We start from the raw sequence: 24,746 nt of genomic DNA on the forward strand, positions 1-24,746 counted from the left end.
AGTGCTTTTGTGTTCTTTGGATAAATACCCAGAAGTGGAATAGCTGGATCAGATGGTATTTCTATTTTTAATTTTTTGAGAGATCTCCATACTGCTGTCCATAGTGGCTGTACCAGTTTGCAATCTGACTGCAGTGTATGAGGATCCCCTTTTCTCCACATCCTCTCCAACACTTGTTAATTCTTGTCATTTTTATAATAGTGATTCTGACCGGTGTGAGGCTATATCACTGTAGTTTTGATTTGCATTTCTGTAATAATTAGTGATGTTGAACATCTTTTCATGTTCCTGTTTGCCATCTGTATATCTTCTTTGGAAAAATGTCTGTACATATCCTCTACCTACGTTTTGATTGAATTGTTCATTTTTTTGTTGTTGAGTTGTATGAGTTCTTCATGTATTTCAGAAGTTAACCCCTAATTGGATATATGAATTGCGAATATTTTCACCCAGTTGGTGGGTTGTCTTTTCATTTTGTTAATGGTTACCTTTACTGTGCAGAAGCTTTTTAGTCTGATGTAGTCCCATTTGTTTATTTTTTCTTTTGTTTCCCTTGCCTGAGTAGACATGGTATTGGAAAAGACACTGCTAAGACCAATGTCAAAGAGTGTACTGCCTATGCTTTCTTCTAGGAGTTTTATTGTATCAGGTCTTACGTTCAAGTCTTTAATCCATTTTGAGTTAATTTTTGTATTTGGTGTAAGATCCTGGTCTACTTTAATTCTTTTGCATGTGGCTGCCCAGTTTTCCCAACACCATTTTTTGAAGAGATTTTCATTTCTCCATTGTATGTTCTTGGCTCCCTTTGTCAAAGAATGAAACTGTAGATGTGTGGTTTTATTCCGGACTCTCAGTTCTGTTTCATTGATCTGTGTGTCTGTTTTTCTGCCAGGACCATGCTGTTTTGATTACTATAGCTTTGTAGCATATTTTAAATTTAGGGAGTGTGATACATCCAGGTTTGTTCTTTTTTCTCAGGATTGCTTTGGCTATTTTGGGATTTTTTGTTGTTCCATATAAATTTTAGGATTCTTTGTTCTGTTTCCATGAAGAATGTCTTTAGGATTCTGATTGGGATTGCACTGAATCTGTAGATTGCTTTAGGTAGTACGGACATTTTAACTATGTTTATTCTTCCAATCCATGAGCATGGAATATCTTTCCATTGCTCCTGTCTTCATCAATTTCTTTCAATAATGTCTTATAGATTTCAGTGTGTAGCTCTTTCACCTCCTTGGTTAAATTTGTTCCTAGGCATTTTATTCTTTTTGTTGTGATTGTAAACGAGTTTGTATTCCTGATTTTCCTTTCTGCTAGTTTGCTGTTAGTGTATAGAAATGCAACTGATTTTTGTGAGTTGATATTGTACCCTGAAACTTTGCTGTAGTTGTTGATTATTTATAATAGTATTTGTGTGGATTCTTTAGGGTTTTATATAGCAAGAAACATACCATCCACAAATAGTGACAGTTTTACTTCTTCCTTTCTAATTTGGATCTCTTTTATTTCCTTTTCTTCCCTAATTTTTCTGGTTAGGACTTCTAATACTATGTTGAATAAGACTGGTGAGAGTGGGCATCCTTGTCTTGTTCCTGTTCTTAGAGGAATAGCTTTCAATTTTTCATCATTGAGTATGATGTTGGTGGTCAGTATGTCATAAATGGCCTTAACTACGTTGAGGTACTTCCTTCTATATCCATTTTATCAGGAGTTTTTATCATAAATGGATGTTGGATTTTGTCAAATGCTTTCTCTGCAGCTATTGAAATGATCATGTGATTTTTATTCTTCATTTTGTTAATGTGATGTATCACATTGATTGATTTGTGGATGTTGAACCATCCTTGCATCTTTAGAATTAATCCCACTTGATCATGTTGTATCATCCTTTTAACATATTATTGTATTCAATTTGCTAATATTATGTTGAGGATTTTTGCTTCTATGTTCATCAGTGATATTGGACTATAATTTTCCTTTTATGTGTTGCCCTTGTCTGGTTTTGGTATCAGGGTAATGTTGGCCTCATAAAATGAGCTAGGAAGCAGCCATCCTCTTCGATTTTTTTGGAACAGTTTGAGAAGGCTAGGTATTAAATCCTCCTTGATTGTTTGGTAGAATTCACTGGAGAAGCCATCTGGTCCTGGATTTTTGTTTTTTGGGGAGTTTTGGATTACTGTTTCAATCTCTTTACTTGTGATTGGTCTATTCAGTTCTCTATTTCCTTTTTTTTTTTTTTGGTGAGGAAGATCAGCCCTGAGCTAACATCCATGCCAATCCTCCTCTTTTTGCTGAGGAAGACTGGCCCTGGGCTAACATTTGTGCCCATCTTCCTCCATTTTATATGGGATGCCGCAACAGTGTGGCCTGACAAGCAGTGCATCGGTGCATGCCCAGGATCCGAACCCCGGGCCGCCAGCAGCGGAGCACGCACACTTAACCACTACGCCACGGGGCAAGATCCCTCTATTTCTTATTGATTCAGTTTTGGGATGTTGTACGAGTCTAAAAACTTATCTATTTCTTCTGGTTAATACAATTTGTTGACATATAGTTTTTCATAGTATTCTCTTATAGTCCTTTGTATGTCTGTGGTATCCACTGTAATTTCTCCTCTTCCATTTCTGACTTCATTTATTTGTACCTTCTCTTTTTTTCTTAGTGAGTCTGGCTAAGGGATTATCAATTTTGTTTGTCTTTTCAAATCAGCTCTTTGTTTTATTGATCTTTTCTATTGTTTTTTCTGTCTCTATTTCACTTATTTCTACTCTGATTTTTATTATTTCCTTCCTTCTACTAACTTGAGCTTCGTTTGCTCTTCTTTTTCTATTTCTGCTAGGTATAGTGTTAGATTGTTTATTTGAGATTTTTCTTGTTTCTTGATGTAGGCTCTATTGCTATAAACTTCCCTCAGTACTGCTTTCACTGCATCTCATAAGTTTTGGTATGTTGTGTTTTCATTTTCATTTGTCTCCAGGTATTTTTTGACTTCTCCTCTGATTGCTTCATTGATACAACTGTGTTCAGTAACAAGTTGTTTAGCGTCCATATATTTGTAACTTTTCTAACTTTTTTCTCATAGTTGATTTCTAGTTTCATACCATTGTGGTTGGAAAAGATGCCTGGTATGATTTCAGTCTTCTTAAATTTATTGAGGCTTGTTTTGTTTTCCAACATATGGTCTATCTTTGAGAATGTTCTGTGTGCACTTGAGAAGAATTTGTATTATGCTGCTTTTGGATGGAATGTTCTGTATACACCTATTAAGTCCATCTGGTCTGGTGTTTCATTTAAGGCCACTGTTTCCTTGTTGACTTTCTGTCTAGATGATCTATCCATTGATGTAAGTTGGGTGTTAAAGTCCCCTACTATTATTGTGTTGACATCAATTTATCCCTTTAGGTCTGTTAATAGTTGCTTTATATTCTTTTGTACTCCTATGTTAGGTGTATATATATTAATGTGTTATGTCTTCTTAGTAGAGTGTCCCTTTTATCATTATATAATGGCTATCTTTGTCTCTTGATATCTTTTTTGGCTTGAATTCTATTTTGTCTAATATAAGTATGGCTACACCCACTATTTTTGGTTTCTATTTGCTTAGAGTATCATCTTTCATCCCCTCAATCAGAGCCTAAGTTTGTCTTTAGAGTTGAGATGGGTTTCCTGGAGGCAGCATATTCCTGGGTCTTGTCTTTTAATCCATGCAGCCACTCTGTGTCTTTTGACTGAATTGAAATCCGTTTACATTTAGAGTGAGTATTGATATTTAAGGGCTTAATACTGACATTTTATCTTATGTTTTCTTGTTTTTCTATATTTCCATTATTTGTTTTTCCTTGTATTTCTGTCTGCCATTTTAGTTTGGTGGTTTTCTGTGATAGTTTTCTCTTTATTTATTATTTGTGACTCTGCTCTGATTTTTTGTTTTGTGGTTACTACGAGGTTTGTATAAAACATCTCATAGATGAGATAGTCCTTTTCTTGCTGATAGCATCTTACCTCCATTAGCCTATACAAGTTCTGTCTTCTTCTTCACCTTCTATGTTTCATTGTCACAAATTATCCTTTTTTGTGTTGTGAATTTGTGATCAACTTAAAATGGGTATAGTTATTTTTGATGCTTTCTTTACCTTTAGACTTTATGTTATAGTTAAGTGTTTACTAACATAATCTGATGTAGAGTTGCAATTTTCTGATTCTAGCTCTCTTTTTATCACCTTGCTCAAAGCTTTGTAAGCCTTTATCTTTTCGTTTCAGGTAGGAGTGTTCCTTTCAAGATTTCTTGTAAGGCAAGTCTAGTGACAATGAACTCCCTCAGCTTTTGTTTGTCTGGGAAAGCTTTTATTTCTCCTTCATAGCTGAAGGATAACTTTGCTGAATAGAGTATTCTTGGCTGGTAGTTTTTGTCTTTCAATATTTTGAATATATCTTTTCACTCTCTCCTAGCCTGTAGAGTTTCTGCTGAGAAATTCACTGATAGCCTGAGGAGGCTTCCTTTGTAAGTTATTTTATTCTCTCTGGCCACTTTTAATATTCTTTCTTTGTCATTGGCTTTTGACAGTTTTAATATAATCAGCCTTGGAGAAGGTCTTTTTGCATTGAGATAATCAGGAATTCTATTAGCTTTATTTACTTGTATATCCAGTTCCTTATCCAGGTTTTGGAAGTTCTCAGCTATTATTTTTTTGAATAAGCTCTCTGCTCCTTTCTCTCTCTCATTCCTTATGGGATACCTATTATCTTTATGTTGCTTTTTCTAATTGAGTTGGATATTATTCATAGAATTTCTTCATTTTTTAGAATGTTAGTTCTCTCTCTTCCATTTGAATCATTTCTAGATTTCTATCTTTGAGCTCACTAATTTTCTCTTCCATATGGTCAGCTCTATTTTCAACCTTTCAACTTTATTTCTCTTCTTATTTATTGTGTTCTTCATCTCCAGAATTTCTATTTGTTTTATTTAGGGTTTCAATCTCCAATGAAGTACTCCTTCTGTTCATTAATTTTATTCCTGAGCTCATTGAACCGTCTTTCTGAGTTTTCTTTTAATTCATTGAGTTTCTTCAAGACAGCTATTTTGAATTCTCTGTCAGTTAGATTGTAATCATCTGTGATTTCAAGTTTGGTTTCTGGAGAGTTATCATTTTCTTTCTGTTCTGTGTTATTGTAGTTCTTCATGATACTTGATGAGTTGATCCTCTGCTTGCACATTTGTGGTGGTAATTATCTTTCTTATTTGGGTAAGGCTTTGGTTACTTTGGTTCTGAGCTGCTTCTGGTTGTATTTGAGAGCCTGCACTTTCCACCCTGCACTGCCTCTGCTAGGAGGGTCATCAATACTTGCACCTCTGAGGTTGTTGGTGCCTTGCTGCTTATGATGGTGCTGTAGTCTCAGGTGTTACCACCAGGTTCACCAGGCTTCCAGCACTTCTTCTGCTTCCAGGGTCACCTGGCTCTTCACTGGATTTCTGTGGGTTTTCCACAGACTTGGGTGCACTTCTCCATGCACCCCATGCACTGCTGCTCACGGGTTGTCTAGGGGTGATGGAAGCACCACTGCTAGGGGCGCTGGGCTCACAAGGGTCACTGTAGCTGCTTGGGGCCCAGGGTCTTATGCAGCCCCCACTGCTGGTAGAGCAGGTATTGGGGATGCCACCACAGGGGCTGGGTCACAGGTTCTGCCTTGGTTCCTGAAGCCACAGGTCACAGGTGCCACTAACCGCTGCTGGTGGGGGTAGAGGCTAAGCTCTGAGTGAGTGTCATTGCTGCTTATGCAGTCTGTGGTCACTGGCCTGCACTGGTTTGCTTTGAAAACTGAGGTCAGAGCACCACTCTCTAGCTAGAAAAATCTTTGTTTTGGATACTGTTTCCACTGTTGGAAAGACTGGCACCACTGCCAGGGGATGGGGCTCAGTCACTGGCTCCACTGTGTGTTCTGAATCCTCAGGATGTGTGCACCAACTGCCACTGCTGGGGGTGGGGTAGGGGCTATGCCGTGAGTGCTATGTCTGCCTCTGCAGCCTCTGTTCACCAGCATGCACACTGGTGTGAGATCCATGTTTTGGATGCCCCTGCTGGGTTAGTTGGAGAGGGCTTCTCCCCTAGTTCCACTGCCTCCCAGAGGTCCAATCACCCACCTTTAGATGTGTAGATGCACAGATCTCCCTGGCATTCTGGAGTGCTGTGCAGGGAGTCCCTTATTGATCAATGGATGTCTGACTGGTTATAACTTATAGGGGAGAGACAAAGGGAACAACTCACTCCACCATGATGCTGATGTGACTTCTGAATCCTACATTTTAAAATGGTGTACTTTAGTTAAGTGAATTTTACCACAATAAAAAATACATAAATGTATTTAAATAAATAAAATAATAGTGTGTGTCTCTTTATAAAATTCTTACAATACTGCAATTCATAAAGATTTAATGTTAGCTTAATTTTAACTTCTAGATTATTAACTAACTTTATAAACTTAGACCTATTAATTAACAAATAAGATTGTATAGTTTCTAAAAGCAAACATAATAAAACAATAGATACAAAAACATTGCTTAGTGATGTCACCAAGACGGCGACATAGGTTGTTCCTGACTTCACTCCCCCTCATGAGAACAACTAACAACTATTCATGGACAAGACACCACTGAGAAAATCCTAGAACACAGGGGTAATGTTGAAGCACCCCTGCATCACAGAGACCAAGACAGACCACACTAGAAGGGCAAGAGGAATGGCTACACACTGACCACTTTGCTCCTCACCCAGGTCAGTGCAGCACCACACCAAGAGGTCTCCCCTAAGCCTACAGTTCCTCAAGTGGGAAAAGAGAGTCCAGGGTGGACATCCAGCTCCCTCAACATAGTGGGTTGCTTTTTGGGAGTGTTACCACACAAAAGGCACAATCTGCTCACCATGAGACAAAAGCCAACCATCAAGAGGCAAGATGGTGGAAAAGAAAGGGCAGTTGATTATAGCTTGCTAGCAAGGGGGAAGATGGCTGACTAATGTCTCAAAGAACCATCTTTCAGAACAAAGACTACAGGCCAGTTATATAGAGGGCTGGTCTCCGAGTGGGGGAGGCATCTGGTCCCAGGGTGGGGGCATCCATCTGATTACTGGGTGGAGACATCTAGTCTCAGGGTGGGGACATCTATCTGGTCTTAGTTCTTGGCAGTTTTTTGTTTTACTTGATATGCATCAGAGACTGGAGCAACACCCTCTACTCGGATCTTTCAGTTGTCATTGATGATGGCTATCAGCATAGACTCTCTGGCTGGGGGTCATCACATTCCTAAGGAACTCAAAAGAACAAAGTTATCAATTTATAGCAGGTGGGAGGGGCCATAAAGTCCAGAGTTAGTCAGATGTCCTTCAAAGTTACAATATGGTTTCTTTCTACAATATGGCTTCCTTTATATCAACCTTGTATTGAGCCAGTATCAGGGGTCCCTACTTTGGTCTCACCTCACAGGGATTGAGGGAGAATCTGTGTGGCCTGACCACTGGGAATCTGATTGTGACAGAGAAGGAAGGAGGGGCTGGCAACAACCAGTGCTTGGATCTTGGCAAACCAAGTTCCTACCTGCAGCACTCAAGTAGTAGTCCAACCAGTGGTTTTGCTCATCTGCAGACCCAAGACGGTGACACAGTCTGACCAGGGAACCCAGCAGGGAACAGATGTGGCTAATTTGTGTCCTCAAACAAAGAACCTTTCTGGCTCTGCTGCCTGATCTGCTCCCCTCCCCATGCCTTCAGCCCTAGCAGGAGAGCTGAGCCACAGCCCCACCCAAGCTGAGTGTAGCTCCCAGCCCCACCCTACCAGAAAGCCTGAAAGGAACACCTGGAAAGCTGCATAGCCCAGCAATGCTGGAGTGGTAATGGTAAATTTATAGTCAAAGTTAGATTCTGTAATATGGTAATGGTGGTGTGTAATTCACTTAAAATTTTTTTAGAAGTGTAGTAAAAATAACCATATTTAAGTAATTTATTATTGGAAACACAGTATAGAAAATATATAAAATGTAATATCAATGACCTAAATTGTGAGGAGACGGTAAAGTAAAATTATAAATTTTAAGAATGCCTTTGAGGTTAAGTTGTTATCAGTTTAAAATAGTGTGTTATTATTTTAAGATATTTTATATAAGCCTCATGGTAACCCCAAGGGAAATACCTATAATAATGACACAAAAAACATGATAAGGAAGTCAAAGCATATTGACACCAAAAGATGTCAAAACACAAAAAAAGACAACAGGATAAAAAGCAAGAAACAGTGAATCAACAAAACAGCTAGAAAACAATTAACAAAATTGCAATAGTAAATCCTAACTATCAATAATTACTTTAAACAAAAACAGATTAAATTCTCTGATCAAAAGATACAGAATGGCTGAATAGATTTTAAAAAATCCAATGATATCCTGCCTAGAAGAGACTCAGTTTAGCCTTAAAGACACTCAGACTGAGAGAAAAAGGACAGAAAAACATATTTGAGGAAAATGGTAACCAAAAAAAAAGCAGAGATAGCTATAGTTATATCTGACAAAATAGACTTTAAACTAAAAATGGTAAAAAGAGACAAAAAAATCATTATATAACAATAAGGGTCAATCCATCAAGAAGATATAACAAGTGTAACTATTTATGCACCCAACATTGGAGCACCTAAATATATAAAGCAAAAAGGAGAAATAAACAGGAATACAATAATAGTTGGAGACTTTAATACCCCACTCTCAACAATGGATAGAACATCCAGACAAAGAATCAACCAGAAAACAAAGGATTTGAACAACACTATAGACCAAATGGACCTAACAAACATTTATGGAATATTCTATCTGACAATAGCAGAATACACATTCTTCTCAAGAGTACATGGAACATTTTCTAGGATAGACCATATATTCATCTGCAAAAGAAGTCTTAGCAAATTCAAGAAGATAGAAATCATACCAAGTATCTTCTCTGATCACAATGATATGAAGTAGAAATCAATAATAGGAGGAAAACTGGAAAACTCATGAATACATGGAAATTAAACAACACTGTCCTAAACAACCATTGAATCAAAGGAAAAACTAAAGGGGAAATAAAAAAGTATCTTGAGGGAAACGAAAATGATAACCCAATATACCAAAAGTTACAGGAATAGCAAAAGCAGTTCTAAGACGGATGTTTATAGCAATAAATGCCTACATTAAGAAACAAGATAGATCTCAAATTAACAACCTAACTCTATGCCTCAAGGAACTAGAAAATGAAGAACAAACTGAGTACAAATTTAGCAGAAGGAAATAATAAAGATTAGAGTGGAAATAAATGAAAGAGAGAACAGGAAAACAACAGAAAAGATTAACAAAACTAAGAGATAGTTCTTTGAAAAGATAAATAAAATTGACAAATCTCTAGCTAAAATTGACAAAAAAGAGGACCCAAATCAACAAAATTATAAATGAAAGAGGAGACATTACAACTGATACCACAAAAATATGAAGAAAGAGGCTACTCTGAACAACTATACATGACAAACTGGACAACCTATAAGAAAAGGAAAATTCTTAGAAACACACAACCTACCAAGACTGAATCAGGAAGAAATAGAAAATCAAAACAGACCAATTACTAGTAAAGAGATTGAATCAGTAATGAAAAACCTCCCAATGAAGAAAAGCCCAGAACTACATGAATTTTGCCAAACATTTAAAGAAGAATTAGTGCCAATCCTTCTCAAACTCTTCCAAAAAATAGAAGAGGAGGGGACACTTCCAAACTCATTTTATGAGGTCAGTATTACCCTCATACCAAAACCAGAAAGGGACACTACAAGAAAAGAAAACTACAGCCCAATATCCCTGATGAACATAGATGCAAAAATTCTCAATAAAATACTAGCAAACTGAATTCAGGAGCATATTAAAAGGATCATTTACCATAATCAAGTGGGATTTATCCTTGGGATGCAAGGATGGTCCAACATATGCAAATTAATAAATGTGATACATCACATTAATAGAATGAAAGAAAAAAAATCATATGATCATCTCAATAGATGCAGAAAAAGCATTTCAAAACATCCATTCATGATAAAAACTCTTCACAAACTAGGTATAGAAGGAATATACCTCAGCATAATAAAGGCCATATGTGACAAGCCCACAGCTAACATCATACTCAGCCATGAAAGGCTAACATCACACTCAGTGGTGAAAGGCTGAAAGCTTTTCCTTTAAGATCAGGAATAAGACAAGGATACCCACGCTCATCATTTTTATTCAACATAGTATTGGAAGTCCTAGCCAGAGCAATCAGGCAAGAAAAAAAAATAATAAAAAGCATCAGAATGGGAAAGGAAGAAGTAAAATTGCCTCTATTTGCAGATAACATGATTTTATACATAGAAAATGCTACAGACTCAACCAAAAAACTGTTAGATCTAATCAGCAAATTCAGTAAAGTTGTAGGATACAAAATTAACATACACAAATCACTAGCGTTTCTATACACTAACAGTGAATTATCTGAAAAAGAAACAAAGAAAACTATCCTATTTACAATAGCATCAAAAACAATAAAATACTTAGGAATGAATTTAACCAAGGAAGTGAAATCTCTACACCGAAAACTGCAAGACACTGATGAAAGACACAAAGAAAACACAAACAAATGGAAAGGTATTCAATGATCATGGATTGGAAGAATTAATATTGTTAAATGTTCATACTACTCACAGCCATCTATATTCAATGCAATCCCTATCAAGATTCCAATGGCATTTTTCACAGAAGTAGGAAAAACAATCCTAAAATTTGTATGGAACCACAGAAGACCACAAATAACCAAAGCAATCCTGAGAAAGAAGAACAAAGCAGGATGCATCACTCTTCCTGATTTCAAGATATATTACAAAGCCATAGTAATCAAAAGAGTACGCTACTGGCATAAAAAACAGACACATTGCCAATGGAACAGAATTGAGAGGCCTGAATTAAACCCATGATGTAAACTAATATTTGATGAGGGAGTCAAGAATACTCAATGGAGATAAGACAGTCTCTTCAATAAATGGTGCTGAGAAAATTAGATCTTCACATCTAAAAGAATGAAATTAGACCCCTATCTTCCACCACCAACAAAAATTAACTCAAAATGGGTTAAAGACTTAGATGTAAGACTGGAAACCATGAAACCCCCTAGAAGAAAACATAGGAAAAAAAATTCCTTGACATGGGTCTTGGCAGTGATTTTTTGGATATGACACCTAAAGCACAAGCAACGAAATGAAAAATAAACAAGTGGAACTACATCAAACTAAAAAGCTTCTGCAGAGCAAAAGAAAAAAATCAACAAAATGAAAAAATGTACAGAGTGGGAAAAAATATTTGCAAACCATATATCTGATAAGGGGTTAATATCCAAAACATATAAAGAACTCATATAATCAATAGCCAAAATACAAATAATCCAATTAAAAAATGAGCAAAGGACTTGAATAGACATTTTTCCAAAGAAGATATATGAATGGCCAACAGGTAAATGAAAAGATGCTCAACATCACTAATCATTAGGGATGTGCAGATCAAAAGCACAATGAGATATCATCTTATGCCTGTTAGAATGGCTATCAGCAAAAACACAAGAGATAAATGCTGGCTAGGCTGTGAAGAAAAGGGAACCCTTGTGTGCTGTTGGTGAAAATGTAAACTGGTGCAGCCACTATGTAAAACAGTATAGAGATTCCTCAAAAAATTAAAAATAGAACTGCCATACAATCTAGGAATTCTACTACTTGGTATATATCCGAAGAAAACGAATTCACTGTGTCAAAGAGATATCTGTGCCCCATGTTCATTGCAGCATCACTTGTGACAGCCAAGACATGGAAACAACATAAATGTCCATTGATAGATAAATGGATAAAGAAGATGAGGTATATATATATGATGGCATACTATTCAGCCATAAAAAAGAAGGAAATTCTGCCATTTGCGACAACACAGATGAACATCGAGGGCATTATGCTAAGTGAAATAAGTCAGACAGAGAAAGACAAATACTGTATGATCTCATTTCTCTGTGGAATCTAAAAAAAAACTCATAGAAAAAAATTTCAGATTTGTTGTTCTAGAAGTGGGGGGCGGGTATGAGAAGAGAGAATTAGATGAAGGTGATAAAAAAGCTACAGACTTTCAGTTAAAAGATAAATAAATACTAGAGATGTATATTTTGAAAGGTGTTAAGAGAGTAGATTCTAAGAGTTCTCACCATAAGGAAAAAACATTTTTTTCTTTTCTTTTTTTTTTTTGTATCTATGTGAGATGATTGATGTTAACCAAACTTATTGCAATCATTTTAGAATGTATGTAAGTCAAATCAGTAAGCTGTACACCTTAAACTTATATAGTGCTGTATGTCAATTATATCTCAAAAAAATTTGAAAAACAGATGCTAAAAAAGATTACCTGAAGCAATAACAATAAATAATATTTAATAATAATAAATAATTGGGCCGGCTCCGTGGCTTAGCGGTTAAGTGCGTGCGCTCTGATGCTGGCGGCCCGGGTTCGGATCCCGGGCATGCCCCAAGGCACCACTTCTCCGTCCAACGCGAGGCCGAGTCCCACGTACAGCAACTAGAAGGATGTGAACCTACGACATACAACTATCTACTGGGGCTTTGGGGGGAAAAAAAAGAATAAATAAAATCTTAAAAAAAATAATAATAATAATAAATAATAGCAAATAAATCTGAGGTATCAATAATAACAGCTTACATCTTTTGAACACTTACCATGTGCCTGGCCATGTTATAACTTATGAGGTTAGGCACTATTTTTGTTTCATGTAAAAGGATTAATACAGTGTCTGCACACAGAAATGTTAGATATTATTATTATTGATATTATTGTTGCTCATGATTAAAGTAAGGCTGAGGAGGACTTCTCTTCCCACTCTGAGTGCATGGATGTCCTAGTGAGATGTTTTAGGTTACCACTGCTCAAGAACCTGTTACCCCCTAGTAACTGCATCTTGTCAAGTGGTTCTCAAAGTTGAGCAAGCAGCAGAATCTCTAGGAGGGCATGTCAAAACAGATTGTTAGTCCCTACCCCCCCACATTTCTAGGACTGATGCTATCAGTCCCTGACCAATTTTTTTTATAACTGTTTTATTGAGACGAAATTCAAATACCATAAAGTTCACCCTGTCAAGTGTATCAGTCAGTGGTTTTTACTATATTTACAGAGTTGTGCAACCATCATCACTCCAGAAGATAGTGCACATTTTTTCTTAATCTTTCAATCTGTTGTTTTGAATAAGTGCAGTTGAAAAATTAAAACTGTATAAAAAGATAGAGATGGAGAAGCCTTGTTTCCATCGTGCCCATCACCTGGTTCCTCCCCTCCATATAGAATAAAACTCCATATAAAATAAACTTTTATTTTTTTTCTACGTGTCTAGTGTTTCTTCATGCAGACACAAGCAAATACAAATGTATAGTCTTTCCCTGCTTTCTTACACTAGAAAGGCAACACACTAAGATCCCTATTGTGTCCACTGCTTTTCTTACTTTGTATATCCTGGAGATAATTGTGAAGGTATACCATAGGTTATTTAACAGTCTCCTTTATGTAAATGGGTACCCTGGTTCTTTATATCCTTTTGCTATTGCAAATAATGAAGTAACAAATATCCTTATGTACACATCATTTCATATGTGTGCAGGTATCTCTGTAGAATTAATTCCCAGTAGTGAAATTACTAGCTTAAAAGAGTAAACACACTTGTAATTTTGAAAAATACTGCCAACTCCCCTTGAAAAGGACTGTATGATTTTGCACTTCCATTAGTAATATATGAGCATGCCTTTATGCCAATGTGTGCTGTCAAGTATTTAGATTTTAGCCAATATTTTAGGTATGCAGTTTTAATTTACATTTCTCTTATCTTGATTGAGGTAGCATATTTTTCATATGTATAAGGGCCATTTGTGTCCCTTTTTCTGTGAACATTTCATGTCTTTCTCTCCTTTTCCACTGGGTTGTTGGTCATTTTTTCCCTGATTTCCAAGAGAAATTTATACTTTAGGGGATTATTCTTTTGATATGAGAGGAATATTTTTCGTATTGCATAATTTGTCTTTTACTTTGCTTATTGTAGTTTTTGGCATGTATAAATTAAGGTTTTTATGTAGTTGATTATCAATCTTTTCTATTATGAGTAGTAAATTTTGAGTCATAGTTAGAAAGGTCCTCTCCACTCTAAGATTATAAATGAATTTGCTCATGTTTTATTCTAATACCTTTACAGTTGCATTTTTTCACATTTAAATCAGATTCATTTGCATCCCAGTGCACTCTTAACTACTAGGCTAGAAAAGGATGTAGACAGTGGATTTCAAACATTTCTCCACAAAATAGATCTTTCTTTAAATGAAATCTCACTCTATTTTTAGAACAAATGGAAGAAAAGCTGCCCTCGTGGTGCAGTAGAGACCCTGTTGTGATGCTCGCGCTCACGACAGACTCCATGGCCCCTTCATAGAATCCTTAGGATCCTTGTAAGCAGAGTGAAAACCACAGATATCCACAAAACAAGAACTAGGCCAAAAAGTTTGATGAGAAAAAAGTTAAAGGAAAGATTTTCCCGCTTGTCTTGGTGTTTTGACATTGAATATTTGTTGACAAGATAAGACAAGACTGGATAGGATTCAAAAGTCCATCCCAGTACAGACTTATCTTTCTTATGGATAATTTACTTTTGCTAAATCTATATGTTACTGCACAAAATTGGGGTTCTCTGCCCAATGCGCATTAACAAGCCAATTAATTATGGCACCAGCTTTTGAGGGGAGAACTCAGCTTTTATTCTGCGAGATTGATCTCCATGCCCTCAGATCTGTCTCCCTGATTCAGGATTTGGAACAAAATTTAAGAGGTTAGGGAGAACAGGTTGGCGTGCAGAAATGCTGGTGGGACAGGTTTTGATTGGTGGGCTTCAGGCATTTACGGTAAGGTTTTAAACATTTATGATGGGGTTCTAAACATTTTTGCATGAAGTGGGTAAGGAATTTTAACACTGGGTCTTCCTGAATGAGGGACCCCTCACTTCTGATAAGAGTCCAGCTCTCAAGTTCCGGTCATGTACCAGTCCTTGGCTTCCATGGGAAGGAGGATCTTTGGTTCCAAGGTTGTGTCAGGTCACGATTTATTCTTTTGCGCATGCCCTGGCTACGTGACTTTGCAGTCTTTCTGAAAGACAATCCTTAATCACTTTGTTGATAAAAGATGGGGTCTGTTTCAACTGGCTCTAAATGGGTCCATGGTTACACCTATGTTCAATTGAAAATTCCTCATAACTATACTCTGTTATGAATGGTATAGTGGAGAAAATCTTTGTGTCACACATGTGTTCTAATCCTAAACACTGACTAGCTGCGCAATCTCAGGCAAGTTATTCCCATTTAATAATATTTAGTTCACTCATTCATTCATAGGAAATATTTACCTGAGTGCTTTGTATGTGGAAGACACTGTGCTAAGCACCGGGAATATAAAGGTCAAGAAGACAGAAATGGGATTACCTTACAGCACAGAGGTGGGGCCAGATGATAAATTATTTAGATTATGATTATTATAACATCTTCAAAGGAACTGAAGGTCCATGAAAATGAAGAATAGGGAGGTTCACCTCTGGGAATTCAGGAAAACTAAAGAGATCAGGTTCAGGTTTTTTTTTATTTCTTTGTTTTGTTTTCTGTTTTTTTAAACCTCAACTTAAATTTTTTATTTATTCTTTTCAAACATATCAAAAGTAGAAGGAATAATATGACAAGCCTCTATGTATCCATCTCCCGGCTTCAACAATTTTCAATAGCTGCCTGTGAACTGGCATGGCAGAAAGAGCCCAGAGCCTTTCAGGCAAATGGAGAAGCAAATGCACAGACCCTGAAGCCCTCAGGTGCATCTGACAACTGAAGGAAGGCTACCATGGAGAACATAAACCTCACTGGAATGTTTGTGTGGAGAATGGATTGTATGGGGGGCAAGACAGGATTAGGGGATAACGGTTAGAAGGTTATTGAATAGTTTGGGCAAAAGAATTTAGTGGCCTGGAATATGGTGGTGGCAGAGGAGAAAGAGTGGATAGATGAGAGGTTTACACACGGGAGGTGGAAGAGACAAAAGTGTTCACAAAAATTCCCAGGTTGCAGCGACATACTTGGTGGGTGACAGTGCCACTACTGAGATGGAGAATTCTGAAGAGGAGGTATTTTGGGAAGAGAAAAATTTCAGTTGAGGAGCCTCTCAGTCAAGTGGCCATGACAGACAGCGTAATGGGGCCATAGCTGCAGCAGCATGGAGACGTCTGGGTGCACATACAAAAACAAGAGCCGAGGCACAGACATAGTAAGATGGTCAGCTGTGTCAGAAGGCCAAATTGAGGCAACAATGGCAAATCTCTCTTCTTTGCAAAGTCTCAGTCAGAAGCCCAATATTCTAAATCCTAAACTAGATTTACAATCTAGTTTATCTTATTCTAAGTGTTGATAGTAGTAGTATTAGCAATAATGCTATTAGCTTAAGCTAATACTTTTTTCTTCCATTTTTTTCAACTACTGCAGAGTGGACATCTTACTATGTACTAAGCATTTGTGGCTTTAGGCCTTGGAACTCAAACACCAGATGATGAAAGAATAGAGACTAGAAAGGAAAGACTGAAAATGGATAAATTGCAAAACCGTGTATTCTTACAGAGGCACAAAAAAGTGCTCTTGAAGCAGAAGACCAGATTCCACTTTCACCATACTTTTGAGGGTGCAACTAAAAATCCTTTCCTCCTCCCCAGACTGACACTTTCTCAACTTGCTTATATCATTGTTTTACATTTTTCTACGATAGACACTTTCATTACAGAATATTCCTACTTAGACTTTGTAACCTAATCCAGTTTCTACTCAGTCTCAGCTCCCTGTCCCATTGTACTTCGTTTTAAATCTACTTCTCAAAGTGCTGAGACACTTAAGTATACTCACTTGTGGGCTCTAAGGAATAGTGGTTGCCTCTAGTACTGAGTTACAGTACCAGCAGCAAGGACATCATCTGGGAACTTGTCAGAAATACACGTTCTCTGGCCCCACTCCAGACCTACAGAATCCAAGTCCCGTCGTCCGTATTATAACAAATCTTCTTGGTGATTTTGATGTCTCCTAAATTTGAGAATTTCTGCTCTGGATACTTAAACCTCTCCTCGCGCCCGCACCCCGCACCCATAGATGGGGAAATAACACTCCTTTCTCCAGTTATCAAGAATTACAACCATTCCTTAAGTATTGATTATTGAATTCGTAACCTACTTCGAGGTTCCATTTTACTTTTAAGATCAGTTGTTGCCTGACAAAACGGAGCACCTATGAGGTTTACTGGAAAAACAAACTTGGAGGCTGACCCCTGCGTGAGGCACCTGTCCCGCAGCTCCCCCACCAGGGGCCCGACGGCCGGAGATGCCGCCTGCCTGGAGCGCGCTCTGCAAGATCTTGAGCCCCAGCGAGGAAGAGGGAAGAGCAGCGCAGCACGCTCTCCGGACTCAGAGAGCTGGTGGGGACGCGACTACCCAAGCTCGGAACCCACTCAAAGCCGCCTATTTGCGCTCAGGAATCGCAGAGTGCCAGAGAAGGCACGCCGCACGCTCGACCACCCTCCAATCTCAGCGCGCTGTGGCGCGCAGCGCTGTTAGGGCGGTGCGCCCGGGGAAGCCCCGCCCCTCGCGCAAGCGCCCGCCAATTGCAGCACGCGGTGCGGTGCGTCTGGGGAAGCCCCGCCCCTCGCGCAAGCGCCCGCCAATTGCAGCGCGCGGTGCGGCGCGCGGCGTTGGTTCGCGGGCGCGCAGCCTTCCGGCCCTTGGAGGAGGCGGCGCGCCGTGGAGGAGGCGTCGCGCAGGGAGATGCCCCGCGGCGGCCGCTCTCGCGGCTCGAAGGTACGCCGTGGGCAGGGAGCCGGCGTGGCGCCTTCTCTGCGCTCTCTCCAGCGGTCGCCCGGGAGCCCCGCGGGCCCGCGCGTCCCGCTCTGTCGTCCTCATGGGCCGAGCGCGCAGGGCGCAGGGCGCGCGTGGCTGGCTCGGGCTAGTAGGGCGAGAGGCGGGCGCTGTGTTGGCGGGGTCCCTGACGAGGCAGCGGCCGGCTCAGTCCGTGAGCGTGGGCAGAGCCCGCGTGGCAGGTGCCGACCTTGAGGGCGGTCCCTGGCGGTGTGCGGACTGAGCCCTCCGCAGCTGTCGGGGCTGCGCCCCCCAGGGCGGGTGCGGAGGGCGGGCTGTGGAGCCACTTCCTTGGGAAGGGCGAGAGGTCGCAGCCATAGGGGTGACGAAGTGAGCGACTGGGGTTGAATCCGGGACGATCGTGTGCCGTGTACTTACTCTCGCTGGCGTTTGGCCTTTGTCGCTTTTAGACTCTGTCCTATAACGCACCAAGACAGCGGTGGATGTTGGAATGGCTCTGCCGTTTCTTCCCAGATGTCTCTGTTGCTACACTTTCCTTTCTCCCCTAAACTTTCTCTGCATCTGTCTCTTCGTGCTTCAGTGGGAGAGGAGTCTGAAGCTAGTTGCTGCTCGTCTGTCTGTATAGACCAACGCCTCCCACAAGTGTCTCTCTACCAGTGTCTGGGCACGGAGTTTGTGTGTAGGGAATACTGCATGAGTGATACTCGAATGATTGCAGCTGTATTCGTGAGTACATCCTTGTTCCGTGAATTGTGTTTATCCTGGCGTGTGTCCTTTACCTTTTTAAAGCTTTTTCTAAGTTTCTTGCTTGCACATATGCTTGCTTCATCCTACTAAAACGAAATTTTAAAAAGCAAACACAGTGCCTCCTTTCTTGACTGCTTTTCCTTTTACCAAAAAACTTACTGAAAAAATACTCCATATAACTGGTTCAACTTCCTTATCACTATTATGTTTCCTTGGTTCTAGAATATCATGGATTGTCAGACACACTGTCAGTTGTAACTGATTCTAGGGAGTAAAAGAAACCTATGTCAAACATACCTATCAATTGTAAGACACATCCTGATTTCAGAACTATTAAAATGTGAAAAAAAATCAAGGAAGTATATGAAATTGTTAAGTCCAATGGAAGTTATTTACTTGGTCACTGTAGCGTTTGACACATTTACCAGCTTCTTTTAATTTTTTTGGAGCATCCCTGAATGTTGTTATCCTGATTGTCTTCCTGTCTTGCAACTGCCCATTTACTTCTCGGTTGTCTTCCTGCTATGTTCTAATTTTTGACCTTGTGCTTTTTCTTAAGTTTGTTCTGGGCAATTTCATACATTGATGTTACCTGTCACTGCTATATAGATGACTTTCAGATCTGTATTTCACCTTTCCTTGAGCTCAGTTTAAACTTAGTGTATCATGAAATCATCATTTTCTAACCCTTAGTCCACTAGGCCCTAACAGTTCTTCCTGTGTTGTGTTAGTCTATTGTTAGTGATGTTGTTGGCTGGGAATGCCTGAGGCACTTACCTGGGCCATATTACTTGTAGCCAGCTCCCACAGACGTTTCCCCTGACCAGAGCCAGTGTTGTGGCTGGACCAGACCTTGTGGTTCTTATGATTGCAGCATGCACTTCAGCAGAAACCAGCAGGGAACTTTGAGGAACAAGATTTATTACTCAGAAGCCCAGGAGGATAATTGCACGCCCAAGGGCCATACAGTGAGGTTGAGGGGAGAGATAGAGAGGGCGGGCAGACCCTACCCGAGGATGGGATGTCTGGGGTTTCAAGGGTTCACTCTTTATTGGCTAATAAAGCATAAGAGCAGGAATTAGGGCACTGAAAGGGAGAAGTGGGGTCACTCAAGCGATCACTTATCTAGGTTATCCCAGGCTTTCTGAAAGAGGGAACTTCATGGGTGGGGGCAGCCTAGATCCTTATCTGGTTGTTTTGCTAGTAGCTGTGTCATATAGCTGGCAGTATGTTTATTCACGAAGGATGTCTTTGAAATGGATGCTTCAGCAATCCAAAGCTTAATGTCAGGCACTTAAACTACAATCAAAAAGCTTGATGTCAGGCACTTACACTACAACCTGACTTAGAAATCTTAGTGTTTTTGACTTGATACTCGCTTTTGCCCTCTTCATTCTGTCAGTTTTCAAGACCTTATCAATTTTTCTTTTCAATATAGTATATAGTATATTTTGGACTTATCCTGTGCTTTATATGTATTAAGTCATTTAATTCTTTCAACAATCCTATGAGCTAGGTACTATTATTAGTCTCATTTTATGGTGGATGAGGAGACTGAGGCACAGCAGAGAGGTTAAGTAATTTTCCTAAGGTCACGTAGCAGTTAAGTGAAGAGCCCAGGTAGTCAGCTCCAGACCTTGCTTTGTTCAGGCTCTGATAACCTGTTATTCACATCCACTTCCATAATGTGGCCATGCCTTATTCCTTAACTTTACAACTTTATTCATTATTTATCTTCTAGGTAAAGTAAACAACTATTTTCACTGTATTTTCTTGTCTCTTGGTATTTGCTCATGTTCTTGGTTTGGAGTAATGTCATTTTTTCCGTTTCTGCTTATTAAAACCTTAATCATCTGTCAAGGCCCACCTGGAATTCCACCTTCTCCCTAATCATCCCAGTTGTAAATGAACTTTATTCTGTATTCCTGTGAAACTTTGTATCATTCTTGTAGTTGATTTCCAGTTTCATAGCATTATGGTCTGAAAAGATGCTTGTTATAATTTCAATCTTCTTAAATTTATTGAGGCTTGCCTTGTTTCCCAGCATATGTTCTATCCTTGAGAATGTTCCATGTGCGCTTGAGAAGAATGTGTAGTCAGCTGTTTGGATGGAGTGCTCTGTATATGTCTACTAAGTCTGTCTCATCCAGTTTTTCATTTAAGTCCATTGTTTCCTTATTGACTTTTTGTCTGGATGGTCTGTCCATTGATGTGGGGTATTAAGATCCCCTACTATTATTGTACTGTTGTTAATATCTCATTTTAGGTTTGTTAATAGTTGCTTTATGTACTTTGGTGCTCCTGTGTTGGGTGCGTATATATTTATAGTTGATATGTCTTCTTGGTGGAGTGTCCCTTTTATTGTTATATATTGCCCCTCTTTGTTTCTCTTAACCTGTTTTGTCTTGAAGTCTACTTTCTCTGATATGAGTATGGCAACAGCTGCTTTCTTTTGTTTGCCATTGGCTTGGAGTATTGTCTTCCATCCTTTCACTCTGAGCCTGTCCTTGTCTTTAGTGCTGAGATGTGTTTCCTGGAGGCAGCATATTGTTGGGTCTTGCTTTTTAATCCATCCTGCCACTCTCTGTCTTTTGATTGGAGAGTTCAATCCATTTACATTTAGAGTAATTATTGATATATGAGGGCTTAATATTGCTGTTTTATGGCTTATTTTCCGGTTCTTTTGCATTTCCTTTGTTTCTTGTCTCGTGTGTTTCGGACTACCAGTTCAGTTGGGTAGTTCTCTCTTATGACTCTTAGTTTTCTCTTTATTTGTCATATGTGATTTTGTTCTGATTATTTGGTTAGTGGTTACCTTGAGGTTTGTATAGAAAATCTTGTGTATGAGATAGTCCATTATCTGATGGCCTCTTGTTTCCTTAGACTAAGTCAATTTGATCTCTTTCCTCTTCCCCTTCTAAGTTATTCTTGTCACACTTATTCCATCTTGTCTTGTGGATGAGTGTTTAAAGTGATGAGGTTATATTTATTTTTGGTGTTTTCCTTCCTTTGATATTTGATTTTGGTATTTAAGTGGTTGTTAACCTATTCTGGTAAAGATCTGCTATTTTTCTGATTTTTGTCTACCTATTTTTCTCCTTGTTCCAAGCTTTGTATTCCTTTTGTCTTCTTTCTTTCAGGCCTGAGGGCCTTCTTGAGCATTTCTTATAGTGGGGGTCTTGTGGCCATGAACTCCCTTAGCTTTTGTTTATCTGGGAAAGTTATTACTTCTCCGTCATATTTGAAGGATATTTTTGCTGGATAGAGTATTCTTGGCTGAAAGTTTTTGTCTTTTAGTATTTTGAATATATCATTCCAGTCTCTCTTAGCCTGTAAAGTTTCTGTTGAGAAATCTGCTGAGAGCCTCATGGGAATTCCTTTGTACGTTATGTTTTGTTTTTGTCTGGCTGCCTTTAATATTTGTTTCTTTGTCATTGACTTTTGCCAGCGCTACTACTGTATGCCTTGGAGAGGGCCTTTGCCTGTTGACATATTTAGGCGACCTATTGGCTTCGCTTACTGGTATTTCCTGCTCCTTCCCCAGATTTGGGAAGTTCTCAGCTATTATTTCCTTGAATAGGCTCTCTGTTCCTCTTTCTCTCTCTTCTCCCTCAGGAATACCTATAATTCTTATGTTACATTTCTTAATTGAGTCGGATATTTCTTGGAGACTTTTTTCATTTCTTTTTAGTCTTAGTTCTCTCTCCTCTTCCATCTGGAGTATGTCTGTATTCCTATCCTCAATAATGCTAATTCTTTCCTCCATAGTGTCAGCTCTGTTCTTTAAAGATTCCAGATTCTCCTTTATTTCCTCCATTGTGTTCTTCATCTCCATCAATACTGATTGGTTTTTCTTTATGATTTCAATCTCTTTTGTGAAGAAACTCCTTATCTCGTTGAATTATCTGTGTTTTCTTGTATTTCCTTGAGCTTTTTTATGATGTCATTTAGGTTATGAATTTCTGTGCCTTCAGAGTTGATTTCTGGGTGCTTGTCATTTTCCTTCTGGTCTGGCAATTTAATGTACTTTTGCATCGTGCTTGCTGTATTCACTTTGTTTTTCCTCATCCTGGAAATATCTGGTTGCAGTTTCCACCTACCACCACTGGGTGGGAGTCAAGGGCTGTGTAATCTGAGCCGCCTGCGCTCTGTGGGTTGCCGGTGCTCCGCCGGCTGCCCTGACTGGTCAGCTGAGCTGCAGTGTCAGGCATGCCGAGGGGAGGGGCTCTCTCTTTTGCCCGCCCGGTCCCTGGGGGGGGCGTGCTTCTCGCTCGCCCTTCGTTTTCTGCTCTCCTGCGGTGCTCAAATGGTGAACCCCTGCAGCAGTTCTGAGTTCTCTGTGTGGGAGTTTCCCACTGGCTGGGAGAACTTGGAGAGCTAGGTTTCCCTGCAGAGGGCCGCCCCTCCCCCCTCTCTGGGAGCCATGCAGACCCAAGTTGCCCATCTGATGGGGAGGGGAGGATTTCTCATTACCTCTCTCAACTTCCTCTGGGGGCCCGAGCATGTCCACTCTCTAATGTGCGGCAGTGTGGATCTCTCCGATGTCCCTTTGTGCTGTGAGTGTCCTTTGTTGGTCTGTGAATGTCCCTTTTGTTGTATCTTATTGGGGGGGGAGAGAGTTTACGGGAAAGCTGGCTCTGCCATGATGCTCGAAGCTTTGTATCATTCTTATAACTTCATGTCTTGTATTAGGTTTACTTTTTATCTATGCTTTTATTCAATTACAATGTGGACATTGTAAGATTGGGGACTATGTCTTCACACCATGTACCCCAAAGCACCTGCTATAACCCCTTGTACATATTAGATACCTCATAAATACCTGATGAATGAATGAAACGGGAACTAGTTTAAGAGATTTGCAAGTATTCTAGATATGAAGAAACATGGGGAAATGCCCTTGTCGGAAGACTTAGGTACCATCAGCCTCAGTTCTGCAGCTAACTAATTTTGCAATTTTGGACGAGCCACATAGATCTTTCTGGACTTCTAAGATGAACGTTGATATGGCCATGGACTAATGTGGTAGATTTGGTAACAGTATTGGGAAAGGACTGAGTTGATAGATTATAAAAGGAAGATGAAATTTAGGCACCTGAAATTAAAAGATGAGGAGGGGAGCATCAGTGGTGACTCAACAGTTGAACCTGTAAAAAATGGAAAAGTTGAGGAGAGTTAGTTGCTGCTTACCTAATGTTAGGATATACAGATTTGTGAAAGTTAAGCCCCAGCGAGAGAGATTAGGGTAGTAAGTTGCTCAAAGGCTGGGAGTAGTTTATTTTTTTCCTCCCTCCTGCCTTAGCCGCCTCACTGTCCTTTCAAGTACTGTGATTCTTTTTCCATTTATGATTTGTGTTCTCCCATTCCTTGCTAAACAGCCAAGAATGACCACAGATACTCTCTTTCTCTAACATTGCTACCCTTTGAGATTTCCTGATCCTCCCCTCTCACAGTTCCTTTTGCCTCCTCAGAGTGAATTATAGCTCTCCCTCTTCTCTGCAACTTTTCCCACTGAAAGAAAAACTGTATGTTGGCAAGATCATAAAAGAGAAATAAAGGAAAATTATATCTTCCTGATGACACCCTCCTTCTCTAATCCTTTGGGTCCTCATTATAAACGCTTATTTTATTTCTGGTGCTTCTTGCATAATGGCAAGGACAAGTTAGGTATTAATTAAATATAATGTATATTAAATGGCAAGTAGGTATTAATTAAATACAATGTATATGTTAGTTTGAATCGACAAGTACACAAGGCTACTTTTCAAATGAAAAGTGTTTTCTTTTTCAAGAAAGGGAAACGTTTTGCTTCGTTAAAGCAGAAAGTAAGGACCGTTGACTATCCTACAACGATTGGATTCTGTTACAGAAAGAGGTTAGTTTTAGAGAATAAGAACATTTTCCCTCGGAGACTATAAGGAAGAAGGAGAGCTCAGTAGATGGGAGGTTGGCTGATTTTAACCCAGGGGAACATGTGATGACTTGAGCTGTGATGGTGAC

The 24,746-nt window shown here is 39.4% G+C and overlaps 1 protein-coding gene across 6 annotated transcripts in view; it reads left to right on the forward strand.

Annotated features, from left to right (window-relative positions):
- Positions 1 to 18,295: 18,295 nt before the first annotated feature.
- Positions 18,296 to 24,746, forward strand: part of SPIDR (scaffold protein involved in DNA repair) — a 480,323-nt gene continuing 473,872 nt past the window's right edge. For 5 of the 6 annotated variants that reach the window (XM_087447711.1, XM_087447713.1, XM_087447710.1 and 2 more), the window contains exon 1: positions 18,296 to 18,725. In XM_087447711.1, the coding sequence (XP_087303837.1) occupies positions 18,513 to 18,725 (213 nt within the window). In that variant the 5' untranslated portion in view covers positions 18,296 to 18,512. The remainder of the gene's footprint in view (positions 18,726 to 24,746) is intronic. The other variant, XM_087447709.1, reaches the window with a different exon arrangement.

Source organism: Ceratotherium simum, chromosome 23 (genome assembly GCF_057802395.1).
Source record: "Ceratotherium simum simum isolate JZ-2026a chromosome 23, ASM5780239v1, whole genome shotgun sequence".
Classification (NCBI taxonomy): domain Eukaryota; kingdom Metazoa; phylum Chordata; class Mammalia; order Perissodactyla; family Rhinocerotidae; genus Ceratotherium; species Ceratotherium simum.